Raw genomic sequence first — 15,538 nt, 5'->3', positions numbered from 1 at the left:
CTCTGTCTGTCTCTTATGTTGAGCATGTCCCCCCTCGAATTCCTGGAGCTCTCAACAGCTGACCATTTAGCCCTCTCTAAGACGCTTCCTTAAGGAACAAGTGTGAATTTAACATGGGGCCTGTCATATAAAAAGAATTACAGTAAAGGTACATCACCTTTTATAGTCAAGAACCTGAAAAAAAGTAAACACAGAACAGAAATAGAACTCATATCTTAGCATTAAACATTAATGCTTGGTACATAAAATATGCTACATCATGTAGAACAAAATGCTGAGAGATTATGTTCATAAAGTAAATGAGTTACTAAATTAGTTTCCTGGACATTAAAACAGTCTCTCAAAGGCTGCACTTTGGACACAGAGGCAGGATATTATAGAGCTACTACAACACTTAATGACATTTTATCACTAGAGATAAATCACAAGAGAAGTAGCACTTAAACTCACAAGCCCTTACCTTAGTTTTCTCATCCACAACTCTGAGCCCATCTGCTGACACCCATAGAACGGCCTTCACTGCTTTCTTTCCCGTCTTGTAAAAGAGAAGGGGTAGGGAGGAGACATATACATACATAATATTAAAAAGAAAATGAAACTCAGAAAATACAGATTTCCATCTTCCAGAAAGTCACAAGGAGAGAGGAAGTCCAGCTTCAGGACGAATGGCCAAAGCCAGATAGATACCAAACCCAAACTGCAGAAACAGTCATGAAAAAAAACAAGCCAAAGCTATCACTTCAGAAATACGATACAAAGTCATAAGATAAACTAAGCAAGGGAGAAGAGACAGATAAAAGTAAAACCAAGGTAACACATTCTAGAAAAGGCAAAGAACTCACAACTAGAGTCTTCACCTATTTAAAAACTCAGTTGAGAAAACTAAGAGTCTGATAATTATAAATACATAAGGAGTTACACCACAAGGAGACCTGCAGGTACAGAGAGTGATGGATAAATCTCAATCTGCTCTGAATCATTCTGTTATCCTCTGAAAACTGGTGTGACCCTTTGTTACCTGAAATTTTTAGTTAAAAATGGCAAAGAACTGTAATTATTCTATGAACAATCCTTAAAAATTATTTATACCCCCAAGATTAATAATGATTTAACTTAGATTTTTAAAAGATAATTATTTATGTGTTTTATGTATAAGGATTGTCTGCATGTATAACTGCACACCAGAAAAGGGAATCAGATCTCCTGGGATAAGTGTTATAGACAGTTGTGAACAGTCATGTGGGTGCTGGGAATTGAACTCATTAACTGCTGAGCCACTGCTCCAGCCCCAATTTACCCAAGTTTTTAATTTGACATTACATGCAGGAAAACATTCTGAGGGCACAGGAAGATGTAAAAATTATAGTTAAGATAAGGGTTGGTTTTACTTGTTTATTTTTTGAGACAGGGTTTCCCTGTGCAGCCCTGGCTGTCCTGGACCTTACTGCATACAGCAGACTGGCCTTAAACTCAGAGATCTGTCTGCCTCTGCCTCCTGAGTGCTGGGATTAAAAGCATGCACCACCACTGCTTTTTTGTTTTGTTTGTTTTTTGTTTTGTGGGTGGTAAACAAGAGTCACTTTGGACAAGCTGATAATTTCTTTCTTTTTTGAGGGAATGCAATGGTACTTGATGTCCTTTCTTAACTTGCCTGTGAATATAAGTAAATTAAAGCAAATAAAGGTTGAGGGTGGATATCCGACTGTCATACAAGTACAGACCAAGGGGAATCCGGTGCTAACTTTGGAACAGCAGCTTCTAGGAGGACAAGGAACAACGAACTGCTACTCTCCTTTCTTGTTCCCAAGTCAAGGAATCCTGGTAGTGGAAGTGCGCTCTTAGTTTAAAAAGCCGCTAGGACGCACTTCCAGGCTTGTCAGCGCCACTGCCACGGCCACATACTGGGTGAGCGTCTGAAACTTTTTAGCCACTGCAAATACAAGGCTGCCTCACAGAGCACTGAAAAGCAATAGTCCAAGAACACACACCATCAAGGCAGATGGCACAGAAGTCTGGGGTCCTGAAAATATCTCAGGATGGGCTGAAAGCAGACTGGGCATGAAGAAACAGGAGGAAACCAGGAGGAAAGGCCTCATGCACCTTCTAGGGGACTGGATCTAATTCTACGGCAACGGAGAGCTACTGAAAGAATTCGACACAGCAGCTGGTTTGTATCTCTGTTCTTACCTGTTACGTCTGATTGTGTGTGTGTACAGTCAGAGGACTCACTGGAGTCAGCTCTTTCCCTCAATCCTGTCATCCTGGAGATTAAACTCAGGTCATCAGGCTTGGCAGAGAGGGCCTTTACCAAACACTGAGCTATTTCACCAGTGCTACATTTGCATTTTAAAAAAATTATGATTTTTTACTTGCTCTCTTATGTTTATTCATAGGTCTGTGCCTGTGAGTGCAATGTCTGTGGATGTCAGAAGGTGGTTTTGGTTCCTCTGGAGTGTCAGTTATAGGCAGTTATGAGCTGCCTTAAGTGGGTACTGAGGACTGAACTTGGTTTCTCTGGAAGACCAGCAATGCTCCTAACTCATTCTACTCTCCAGCCCCTAGATTTGCATTTTAGGATTTTTGTTTTTGTTTTTGTTTTTTCGAAACAGAGTTTCCCTGTGTAGCCCTGGCTGTCCTAGAACTCACTCTGTAGACCAGGCTGACCTCGAACTCAGAAATCTGCCTGCCTCTGCCTTCCAAGTGCTAGGATCATCAAAGGCGTCTACCTGGCTAGATTTGCATTTTAAAACATCACTTTGTAGTGTATATGAGGTCAGATAGAGATCAACAAACAAGATTCCAGGCAGTAGAGAATTAGAATGGAGCTATCATGGCTGAGATTGCAAAGGTGGTTTTACACAGTATAGGTCTTGTCTTGTGTAACTGAGTGAAAAAGTAGCTCTGGCTAAGATAGAAAAGAAACACAAAATTTATTTTAGAGGAAATTTCAGAAAGTCTAAGGTGTCTGTCAAGCATCCAGCTATGTGGGGTTCAGCAGACAACTAAATACACAGCCATTAAAATGACTTGGTTATTGTTTTCATTTGTACATAAGGAGATATGATTGTGTGTCAAACTGATGGATTGTGACAGCTATTCTCAGTTGTCAACTTGAGTGTATCTGGAATGAACTACAATACCAAACTTATAATCGCAGAAGACAGAGGCAACCACAGACACTGTATTCACAGGCATAGACCTATGCACAGACATATAGGCATAATTAAAGAAATCTCAGAAGACAAGGCAAGCCTGGTACAGAGTAAGTCCCAGGTAAAGAAAAGTTTAGGTTCAGGCATGGTGGTATACCTAGTTGCTTAAGGCAAACACTAGTCTGAAAGTTGCAGTGGCTCGGCATGTCTATAATCCCAGCATTCAGGAGGCATGGCAAGATCATGTGCTGGAGTGAGATAGGTTACATAATGAATTCCAGGACAGCCCAATGTAAGGAAGACTCTCTATCTTAAAAAACAAATAAGGCCAGGAGAGATGGCTTAGAGGTTAAGAGCACTTGATTTTGGCCAGGTGGTCGTGGTGGTGCATGCCTTTAATCCCACCACTTGGGAGGCAGAAGCAGGTAGATCTCTGTGAGTTCAAGGCCAGCCTGGTCTACAGAGTGAGTTCCGGGCAGCCAGGGCTATAAATACAAAAATAACAACAGACTTTAGGAAAAGGAGATTAGTGTTAACAGTGCAGGTCCTGTACAATCAATTGAGAAAGAAAGCCTACCTTGGTCTGTAACGTAGAAATATTGTCTATGTTTCCTGCCTGCTAGCCTACTTGCCTCATGCATAAACTCATGTGCCAACTCTTAAAGTACTCTGTCTCACAGGGATGATCTCACACACATGCATGTGCACTCATGTGCACCTATCTTCATGCTGGCTTCTCTGGAGGACCTGACTAATAGTGAGGTGGAAGTTAGATCAGATCGGGCTGAGAAGTAAATGAAAGTTAAAAAGATTCTATGAACATAAAACTCTTTAAAACTCTTTATTAACTGAGTGTGATGGCACACATCGTTGATCCCAGCACCTGACAGACAGAAGCAGGCAGGTGAGTTCAAGGCTAGACTAGTCTAGAAAGCAGCTCTCTTTGTCTCAGAACAAACAACTATGACTACAACAGGCTTTATTTAAGGCTAGATGTGGTGCTGAACGCTTGTAATCTCAGCACTAAACAGGTTAAGGTAGAGGCATCTTACCTCTACCTTAAGGTAGCTTTTCCATAAAAAGGAGAGTTACATACAGGGCAACAAGACCGGCTGATGACAAAGGATGTCTGTAAGATTTTGAAAAATTAGCAAGCACTTGCTAGTTATTCTAGAAACATAAAACAAGTCTGGATTCAATGCTACTATTTAAAAGCTAAGCAGGGGATACAGTTTCTATTTCTTCATGTGCAACATATAGGTGTTAAAGGACTACAGACTATATACAGTACCTGAACCTTTTAAGAAGGTAAAAAGGTAACACGGTAGCCACCTACCATTTTACTGCTTCTGCTAATTTCTTTTAAAGTTGTGTTTTCAGGTATACTAAGTTAAGGACATTAGCTTTTGCTTTTTATGCTCATAGAATTTGCTAAATATCTGCTGTAGGGAATAGAGAAGACAGCTATCCAATGACAGAAACAGCTGTAAATGGCCTAGAAAGTTCTTAGCATGATCATTGTAGATCATCACTCATCACATTATACTACTGTAAACTTCAATATTCAGCATTTGCAGCAACAGATTGCAAAAGGTTAGCCAATTAAAGGTGGGGAAAAACTAAGTCACTTTAGAATTGTTCTCCTTGATAGATTCCTTATGATATTCAGAGATTTTCTAAAATTCACTCTTGGCTCAACTTTATGGTTATGGAAACACATAATTATAGTAATGTATTATATATAAGACCATCAGATTCTGGGAGAGGCAGTGTCCAGTTGTGAACCCACTAGTGAGCCCATCAGGCTCCAATGGAGGGTTCCAAATACACAATCACACAGATGGTCTTGTAGGACACAAAACAAGACAGAGTTGTGATTGTGGAAAGAGATCTGTGAGAAAGAAGCGGGGCTTGGAAGGCAGGGGGAGGGTAAGTGAGGCTGGGAAAGAGTAACCAGAATACATCGTATGATGTCATCAAAGACCAAAACCTATTAATAAAAAAAAGTAATTCAGAATGAGCATGAAATGTAGGGCTTACTTACCCACCTTGAAATTAAAAAATTAATATCTGTTTTAAATTTCTTTTATTATGAGTAAATTTTTTAAATTTTAATTTCTTTCTCTTTTTCTTTTTTCTTTTATTTTTAAAGATTTATTATTTATTATATATAAGTACACTGTAGCTGTCTTCAGACACACCAGAAGAGGGCAGCAGATCCCATTAGAGATGGTTGTGAGCCACCTTGTGGCTGCTGGGATTTGAACTTAGGACCTCTGGAAAAGCAGTCAGTGCTCTTAACCGCTGAGCCATCTCTCCAGCCCCTTTCTTCTTTTTTTAAGACAAAGTTTTACTATGTAGTCTAGGCTGTTCTCAACTCTTTGTTATTCTAAACCTGTATGGCTACTATGCAGTCTCTGACATTAGAGAAAAAACTAGGACAGGCAGTGGTAAAGCCACGGTGAGAGCTGCTGCTAGTAAGAGAATGCCACATTCTGTAATTCTTGTTTGTCTGTTTCTCAGGGTCTTGCTCCCCTTGAACTCTCTATGCAGCAGCTGGCCTTGAACCTGTGACTTTCCTGTGCCTGGTGTATGGAGTGCTTTATTACAAGGCGCATTGCGTCATGACTGCCTAGCTAATATGTCATTATTACTAACTGTGGTGACTGAGTTAGCTCTGAGTGTAGGTGCTGCTTCTGGAAAACTGACAGCTGTGCCACCTCTGCTTCCTGTGGCCTTCATTATATCTCTTTCCTTGGGTTTTCATGAGAAGGCCGTGCATGCGCCCTAACCCTCAGCTCTCCAGAGCCAAGCTTTACCCTAACTTATCTTGTCTCCAAATAATCAGTTCTGTTTATGGCAGTGTGTTCTTATCTCATTAGTGGTCTTGGGAATCATAGAATTTTAGATTTAGACAAAAGCCTAAGATGTGAGTCACAGTCTAAAATATTGGATATAAATATGAGGAGGGGCAGAATAATGAATTATCTTCCAAAAGATTCATTCTACATTCTAGAAAATTTTTCAGAGCATAGCCCACTATATTTGTCTTTGAAATTCGAGTTTTATTATAAGGAGGCCAGGCCCATTTGCTCACGTGTCGAGGCTTCTTTTGTGCTACAGTGACAGCTGAGTTGCCATGCAGAGTGTGTGGCTGATAATGCCTTCACTGCCTTCACAGAGAGAGTGCCAATCCCTGATTTAAACGATAGAACACCCACTCCTTGTTAATATTTTGTTGTGTGGTAGTGTTTTTTGTTTGTTTGTTTTTCACTATATAAGCTCTGCTATTCTGAAACTCAGTATGTAGACCAGGCTGGCCTCAAACTTTCAGAGATTTACCTGCCTCTGCCTTTGCCTCCCAAACACTGGGAAATGCTGAAAGTTTAAGGAAAAACAAAGAAGTATAAAAGTTACCTAAAAAGCCGGGCGGTGGTGGCGCACTCCTGTAATCCTAGCACTCTGGGAGGCAGAGGCAGGTGGATTTCTGAGTTCGAGGCCAGCCTGGTCTACAGAGTGAGTTCCAGGACAGCCAGGGCTACACAGAGAAACCCTGTCTCGATAAAAAAAAAACCAAATCCAAAAAAAAGAAAAAAAAAAAAAGAAAAAGGTTACCTAAAAACAGGAGAGTAACTATGCTATGAAAATCAAGATGTCTTATTCACCTTTGTTAGGAAAAGATAATATATTCCCTAATACGTTTTATATACTAAAGCTGACTTGAAACTTGAGAACCACTGAGATGCTATGAATACAGTGTGTGTATTGTGAGAACTCTGCAAATTAACGATTTACCCCTTAAATCTAAAAAAGGTCAGTAACCAAGACCTTTAAAAGACCAATTGATCACTCCATTAGGAAAAAAAAAGGAGACAAAAGGTGAATATAAAAGTTTATGGTTACTCTTGCCTTTTGTCTCTTCCTTCCTTTCAAGTCAAGGTTTTGTCTTATTATACTTGTGTGTGTGTGTGTGTGTGTGTGTGTGTGTGTGTTCTATTCCTGGAGCCCATGTAATGTATTCTAACAGTGCCTCATGGTACAAGCACACGCACAGGTACAGACACATACATGTAATAAAAAAGTTAAAAACATTAATTTTTGGCTTTTGTTAAACAATAGCCTACTAGCAAACTCAACACATCAAGTCTTTTCATCCTGTTTCTTAGAGATTAATGTATGGAAAGAAAGAATGATAACACCTGGGGTGGTTTGAATATGCTTGGTACTATTAGGAGGTGTGGTTTTGTTGGAGTAGGTGTAGCCTTCATAAAGTAGGTGTGGCCTTGTTGAAGGAAGTGTGTCACTGATGGCAGGCTTTGAGACCCTCCTCCTAGCTGCCTGGAACACAGTAGGCTGCTCAAGGCTTCCTTTGGATGAAGATGTAGAACTCTCAGCTCCTTCTCCAGCACCATGTCTGCCTGGATGCTGCCATGCTTCCTGCCATGATGATAATGGACCGAACCTCTGAAAATGTAAGCCAGCCCCAATTAAGTGTTGTTCTTTATAAGAGTTGCCTTGGTCATGGTGTCTCTTCACAGCAATGGGAACCTTAACTAAGACACCCAAAAGGCTCAAGATTACAGAACAGTGTTTTAGTTAAAGCACATTCCTGGTGATGTTGTAAGTAATGCTTTTTTTTTCTTTTTGAATAAAACTGGTCTTACTCTAATTTTATAAATTATATAACAAAACTGTTCTGCTATAAAAAGGGCCCTCCCCATAACATAAATATGGCTTCTTTATTTATTTAGAGGCAGAGTCTAGTATATAGCTTTGGCTGTCCTGAACTTGCCATGTAGACCAGGATGGCCTCAAAAAGCACTAAAAAACTTGGAAGGTTTATTTTGAGTTAATGCACACTGAGTGTTTTGTCTACATGTATGTCTGTGTACAATATGACAACATCTACAGTATCTACAGAGGCCATAAAAGGGTGTCAGATCCTGTGGAACTGGAGTTACAGACAGTTATGAGCTATGATTTGTGTGCAGGAGAACTGAGCCCAGGTCTTTGAAAGTACAAGCGCTCTTAACTGCTGAGCCATCATCTCTCTAGCCCAAGAAAATAATTCATATAGTCATATATGTTCATGGCCATCAAGTTAAGATTGCTTAGTGTTTTTAAGAAAATATTGTGGGAGTAAAAGTCACTAGTAGGACTGACTGACTGATTTGTTTTCTTTTTTGAAGCTGTGCTTTGCTGTTGTAGTACTAGCTACTCCAGAACTTACTATATGGCCTAGGATGGATTTAAATTTATGGCAATTCTCCTGCCCCAGTGTCTCAAGTGCTAGAATTACAGGTATGCACAGCACCCGGTTACTGCTTCAAAGATGTCCAGATAAGTCGAGTATGATGGTGCGATGTCTTTAATTCCTGAACTAAGGAGGCAGCAGCAGGTGGATCGGTTGACTTCAAGAGCAGCTTGAACTACATAGCAAATTCCAGGGCAGCCAGGACTACAGAACAGAGACCCATTATTAATAAGCAAACAAATACATAAAAATCTCTAGGTTAAAATGAAGTGTTAGGGTCAGCCATAGTGATGCGCAGAAGGCAAGAACATCATGAGTGGGAGACTAGGCTCTCAGGTGTTTAAGGACTGCCTGATTAACAAGATGTGTCTGAGAGGGAGGGAGGGGGAAAGGGAGAGGCAGAGAGAGACAGCTCAAACTCGGTGACAGTACTTGCTTATCATGCTCTCGGCCCTGGGTTCCACGAGCTAGTTTAAACTACTGGGAAAAATAGTTCTTGAAAAACTATAACAAAAAAGTAATTTACTAGAAATAAAATCCAAAGATAACTATTACTCTTTAAAATGAAAGCTGAGTGGCTAGGGATGTGTAGCTCAGCAGGGAGCGTGCCCGAGTCTTTGTGGCACTATACAGAGGTATGCTCCCTTTGGTACCCCAGCACTTCCAGAGGCAGGAGAATTAGAGGTTCAGGTGGTCTTTAGCTAGAAAGCAAGTTCTAGGCCATCCTAGGATATAAGAGGCCCTGCATCCTTCCCCCTCCCCAGCTCCAGGAGAACAAGCCTGGAAGCACAGGCCTATCTTCCCAGCTATTGATGATGCTGAGGTGGGAGGAGCATCACTAAATTCAGGCCAGTGAGTTAGTAAGATCATGTCTCAAAATAGAAAGTAAAAAAAGGCTATGGATGCAGATCACAGGGGCACTGGTCTGGGACATGCAACCCCCAGTACTACAAAAGAAAAACTGAAAAACCAAAGTGATTGTATAGCAGTGTTTAAGGTAGGTACAGACTCTGGAGACAGATTATCAAGGTTCAAATCCAAGCTCCCATCACTTATTGGATCTGGAATTAAGGAAGCCATCTGAACTCTTGAAACTTCAGTTTCTTCACTATGTAAATGTTTTGTTTGTTTGTTTGTTTGTTTGTTTATATTTTTTATTTTTTTGGTTTGGGGGATTTGGTTTTTTTTCGAGACAGGGTTTCTCTGTGTAGCCCTGGCTGTCTTGGAACTCACTCTATAGACCAGGCGGGCCTTGAACTCAGAAATACGCCTGCCTCTGCCTCCCAGAGTGCTGGGATTACAGGCGTGCGCCACCACCTCCTGGCTTATGTAAATGTTATTTAAAGATTAAAATGATTCATAAGTTTTTCATATGTCATATAAATTTAGCATTGTGGCAGTTAGAAGCTGAGATTAGGTTAGCCTGTGACATTGGTTATGAGCTACTCAAGTGGGTGCTAGGGACTAAACTCAGGTCCACTATAAGGGCAGCAAGCACTTTTAACACTGGGCAGTTTCTCTAGCCTCTTACTTTGTTCTAGTGTTGGAGATAGAACGGTGGACCTTATGCATGCTAATGCTAGGCAAACAATCTACCACTAAGGGACATCCTAGCCCTGGTACTTGTGAGGATCTGAGCAGTGAGCAAGTGTCACTAGGAAAGGGTGAGGGCACCTATAAAAAGAGCATCCACACAGGTTTTGGTAGACTATTAATTACAACAGATTTTCCTAGATCAGCAACACAGGTTAAAGATCATAGCAGAATCTTCAAAGGTAAGTTTATATACTTTCACAATTTATTCCCCTGAAATTTAACTTAGATTAAAAAAATAATATTGAATGTAAATTTTGGGATACCTTAAATTTTTACCTGAATTTAATATTTCTTTCTATTTCTGTCAGTTTTGGGCCCTAATTAAAATCTACCTGTTAAAAATATCGATAATACACTAACGAAACAGTTTTGAAAGATCATATAGCATTTAACTAATAGTAGATGTTAAAGAGATCATTAAAAAAAACTTACTTGATTCATTTATTGGGTTTTCCTAGAAATGAGATTTAGTATCAAAAGAAAAACAAGTAATATCATAGACAGCAACTAATTCATTAATTTTTATATATAGTCAGATCTATTCGGTTTTATTCTTTTAGCAAGTCAGTGCTGTACTGGGGTGTAACTCCTTATATGAACAAGCACAATCATGGCATTAAACTTACTTTTCCAAAGAAGCCTTTGAAGAACTTCCTTTCCTGGAGGAACAGGGGACAAGTCGAGTGCTATTATTATATAGGCTAAATGTCCCAGGTTTCACACCAATTAAGACATACAGAAATAAGAGAGAAGGAAAAATGGGAAAAGGGGTGGGGATGAGTTTTATAGAGTTATCCATACCAGGAGTGACAGGGGAAAAGGAAAGGTGCGTGAAAATGCAGGGAAACACACTGCACGACCTAAGAATCCAAAGAAGAGAGGGCCTCTGAGCCTGTATTCATGCAGTACAACTACTCAATTTAGTAATCTCTATTTTTCCAACAGAGATTATCCAAATTTGGCAGCAGAGAAAAGATTAGGACATAGTAGTTTGGCATGATGTTTCATTTAAAATTCATAATAATAACAAATAAAAGGTTAGTTCCACAAACATTTTGCTACTTAAAATCAACAGTAGTCATTGTGGTGGCACACACCCATCATCCTACCTCCTCAGGAGGTCAGGGTCAGCCTTGATATCATAGTAAAAGCCTGCCTCTAAAATTAAACAGGAGCCTGAGAAGCTGCTCCAGGTCAGCCTGGCCCTCACAGTGAGATTCCAGATTAAAAGCAAACAACCAACTTGCTGGTAAAGCATGCTCCCACTCTGTGTAGGCTGAGTCTGATGCCCTGGCACTGCAAACACAACAAAGCACAACAAAAACAACCCATAAAGTTAAATTATGAGCACACATCAACAGTTCTCACTCACTCGCTCGCCCTTTCTAAGGAAGCAAGCTTCACCTCAGGTGTTCCCGTCTATTAACACCTGTCTATACACAATGTGCTCATCAACTCTACAACACACAGAGATAAGGAGCTGTGTCTACTCCAGGTGAGAATAGGTCATTTATGAAGAATCTAAAGCTAATGTTTACACTGGGGCGCACAAAAAAAAAAAAAAAAAAAAAAAAAAAAGAGAGAGAGAACCAAACTATGTCCGTGAGTCACAAATGGAATAAGAAACAGGGTTTCGTTTACTTTTTAACTGTTCTTTTAAAGCAAAGACTCTTGCATTGATATAACCATACAATTATCAACTATCAGGAGAAGGGAGCCATAACAATCTATGGTTCTACCACCAATTTGTTTTGTTCTGTTGAGACAGAGTCTTACTATGTAGCCTGGAACTCACTATGCAGACCAGGTTGGCTTGATCCTCAAAGAGATCTGCCTCTGCATTCTGAGTGTTGGGATTAAAAGGGTTGACCACCACAAGTAGCCCTACCATCAATTTTTAAGTACCATTTACACAAGCTGATTATTAAGTAAAATTTGAAGAACTTATGCAAAGTAGATAGGTTCAAATTCTCCCAACCCAGTTTTATATTCCCTTCTTAGGGCTGAACTATACTCTTAATTCTTTACTTTTTATAATCATCTTTTGTTGCTGCAAAAATGTCTAGTAAAAGACAACTATGGTGAGAAATGAGTTCATGAACTCATTCAGTGCTTTTAAACACTAGCATGTATCTCCCCAGGTCTTGAAAGTCATAGATGGCATCAAATAATTCCACAAGATACTCTAAACTGAAGCTGGAAAAATAACTGTGTGATCCAGGGAGCTTTGCAGCAAGACTAAAATTATTTCTACTGCCAAGTTTGGTGGCTCTAGTTTTGTTAGACTATGAGTAATGATCAGCTTTCAAGGATGCAGCCAAAGTTATAGATTCACCATTCTCACAGGGTGGGGAAGGAAACAGTTAATATTTAATTCAGCTCCTAGAAAAGCTCTTGTTAAAGATAGGATTTTTTTCTTTTTCTTATAAAAGACCCCAGATGTTAAAGAAAAAAGGTGACATGCAAAATGCATAAAAGACAGATATTGGGTTAGTTAATGTTCTTTTAAAAACAAGTTATGATTCTTTTACCTGCTAAAATAAGAACATATATTAAAACAAATATATCAAATAGTGAATAAAAACTCCAACATACTAGAACTACTTATACAATGAAATGAATCTAAACCCAGGGGGAGGGGGCGGGGAGAGAGAGGGAAGGAGGGCAAGAGAGAGGGAGGGAGGGATGGAGGGACTGAGGGAGAGAGGGAGGGAGGGAGGGAGAGAGAGAGAGAGAGAGAGAGAGAGAGAGAGAGAGAGAGACTGATTCAGAAGACAGTGGAGTGAAAATAACCTTTTACAACGAAGGGCATTTTGGATTATAGTGAAACAAGGCAAAGCGTGATATAATAATTATAGAACTCACTTCTATGTGACAATATTCATTACCCTGTAACATACAGGCAACACAACTAAACAACAGCTGTTTCTAAAATTTATTCTATGCACTCTTAAGTTTTGTAGTAGTAATTAGTGAATTATGTCACAAAATAAATTAGTTAAAAATAATTGTTACTTTATGTATATAAGGGTAAGAGGTGGTCGGAGGAAGACATTTTTTTTGTAAAGATTTATTTATTATATGTAAGTACACTGTAGCTGTCTTCAGACACACCAGATCTCTTTAAGGATGGTTGTGAGCCACCATGTGGGTGCTGGGATTTGAACTCATGACCTTTGGAAGAACAGTCGGTGCTCTTACCCACTGAGCCATCTCTCCAATCTCTCCAGCCCAGGAGGAACACATTTTAAAAACTATCCCAATGCTACTTTCTTTACTTGAGAATGTCAACTTTGCCAATGACTTCTAATAAAAGCTAACGTAATTCTAGATTACTCGGCACCACATGGGGGAAGGTCTCCATACAACTGTATATGTAAATCACTTTCAATTTCCTACAAGGTTTAAAGCTCTAGAAGCAGAATTGTTTGTTTATAGGTCATTCACATTATAGTCTGTTTCGCTGCTTAACTGGTATCCTAGCTACATAATTCTTCATATTTTAAAGCTTTAGCATTCAAACATATTCCAAAAGTATTTTGCTGTTTTAATTCTCTTTGGCTTTATACACTTCTAAAATTTGTTTCCATTTATTTAAAAATTTTTCAGGAAACTTTATGATCTTTATGCTAATAAATAAAAAAATATTAGTAACCTACATTTATATATATATAGTACCTATACTTGGTACAATATTAGAATTAGGCACACCGGGCTATAGATCCTAGATAGATATGTTAAAAGAATATATTGTCAAAGAAAGTAGGTACCTAGTATTTCTACAGTGAAAATTTGGAAGAAAAAAAAAATCACGGAGCTATGTGGAGTCATGAGACAATTCCCTGAAGACCTTCTACTTACTACAAGCTTCTCAGTGTAGTACTAAACAGCTTATCCTCAGGACAGTGATGTGTTTGTCTGTCTGCTCACTTTTGTTTGTCGAGATACGGTTTCTCTGTGTATTCCTGGTCTGTAGGCTCTGTAGTCTTGAATTCCGAGATCCACGGCCTCTGCCCCTAGAGTGCTAAAATTAAAGGCATGTGCCACCACCACCTGGCTTATGACAGTTAAGTTTTATTGAGCATAATAAAAAGTTTACCCATTACCCAATTTTATTTTTAATACATTTGGCAATGTTAAGTCTATGTAATTGTCCTAAGTTTCCTGGATATGCCAGGGTGGGGGTAGGAGGGATGCGGGTGTTCCTCTCTTGAGCCACATTATTTTTTGAGGCAGGGTCTCTCTGAACCTGGAGTGCACTAATTCACCTAGACTGCTAGCCAGCGAGCCTTAGAGATTTGTTTACACTTCCCCAGTTCAGGGATTACACCCTTATTGCTTTTTGTTTTGTTTTGTTTTGTTTTGCTTTTGTTTTAACCCAGGTGCTAGGGAATCAAAACTGAGGTCTTAGTGACTGTGTGGCAAGCACTTCACCAACTAAGCCCTGGCCCTGCATAACTATAATTTTTAAAATGTAAATTTAGGTTATATTTATGGTGAATATAAAAAATTAAATGTTATCTAAACAGTCCTCAAACAATATTCTAGGTGAAATAAAAAGCATAGTTTTAAACTAGAAGGTGAGCAGAGTAGAGCGGCTTGTGCCTGTGTTTCCAGTATGTGGTGGTGGAGGTCCGAGGAGTGAGAGTTTGAGGCCCTGTCTCAAGAAGCCAAAACCCCTAACACCACCAGCAACAAAGGCTAGACATTTAAATACTGCCTATATCTGCAATTGTAAGAAGTTTGTTTTATTTAATAAACGTTTTTTAATTAATTGATTTATTTTATGTGCATGCTGTCTGAGTACTACATGTATGCTTGGTGCTCTTGGAGGCCAGAAGAGGGTGTTAAATTTCCTGGAGGCCAGAAGAGGGTGTTAAATCTCCTGGAACTAGACATACAGGTGGTTGGGAACCACTACGTGGGCAGTAGAAATTGAACCTGGTCCTCTGAAAGAGCAGACCGTACTCTTAACCACTGAGCCATCTTTCTGGCCCCTATTTGTAAATCTCAGGTTCATTTGTATTTTATAAATACAAATAAACATATTTTTCCTGTATAATAAGGACCTGTTTCTAATTTTTTTTTAAAAAAAACTGTTAAGCTCCAGATGAAGTGACACATGCACCTGACCCTAGCACCTCAGCAGCTGAGGAAGGCAACATGTTGGGAGTTGAGACTGTCTCAAAACCCAAATGAAACAGACAGACAGACACATCAAAATTTACAACACTAGACAGCAGTGCTAGAGGCATAGCTCAGGGGAGTATTTGGGTCATGTGAGGTCCTGGGAAAAAGAAGACTGTTTCTAAATTAAAAGATTTTCTAAAGTATAATTTCACAGTGGCCTCGTAGCCTTAAGTAATATAAATTTTAAAACCTTAATAACAATAATTTGTTTAAGGATAATCTAATCATTTCCCAAGATTTTAAATTAAGATTTATTTTTAATTATGTATGTTTCTGGGTGTGGGTTTATTCACATGTACGTATGACCTCAAAGGTCAGCAAAGAGTATTAGGTCCCCTGGAGTTGG

General features: G+C 39.3%; 1 protein-coding gene across 8 annotated transcripts in view; it reads right to left on the bottom strand.

Annotated features, from left to right (window-relative positions):
• The window catches only part of Numb (NUMB endocytic adaptor protein), a 118,560-nt gene that overhangs the window by 16,400 nt on the left and 86,622 nt on the right, over nucleotides 1-15,538 (bottom strand). For 6 of the 8 annotated variants that reach the window (XM_052185470.1, XM_052185469.1, XM_052185476.1 and 3 more), the window contains 2 exons: nucleotides 10,629-10,661; nucleotides 461-535 (listed from right to left, as the gene is read on the bottom strand). In XM_052185470.1, coding sequence (XP_052041430.1) covers nucleotides 461-535; nucleotides 10,629-10,661 — 108 coding nt within the window. The remainder of the gene's footprint in view (nucleotides 1-460; nucleotides 536-10,628; nucleotides 10,662-15,538) is intronic. The other 2 variants (XM_052185475.1, XM_052185477.1) reach the window with 1 other exon arrangement.

This window comes from Apodemus sylvaticus, chromosome 6, assembly GCF_947179515.1.
Source record: "Apodemus sylvaticus chromosome 6, mApoSyl1.1, whole genome shotgun sequence".
NCBI classification, from domain to species: domain Eukaryota; kingdom Metazoa; phylum Chordata; class Mammalia; order Rodentia; family Muridae; genus Apodemus; species Apodemus sylvaticus.
The sequence above is the reverse complement of the archived record's forward strand: the minus strand, read 5'-3'. Positions and strand labels throughout refer to the sequence as shown.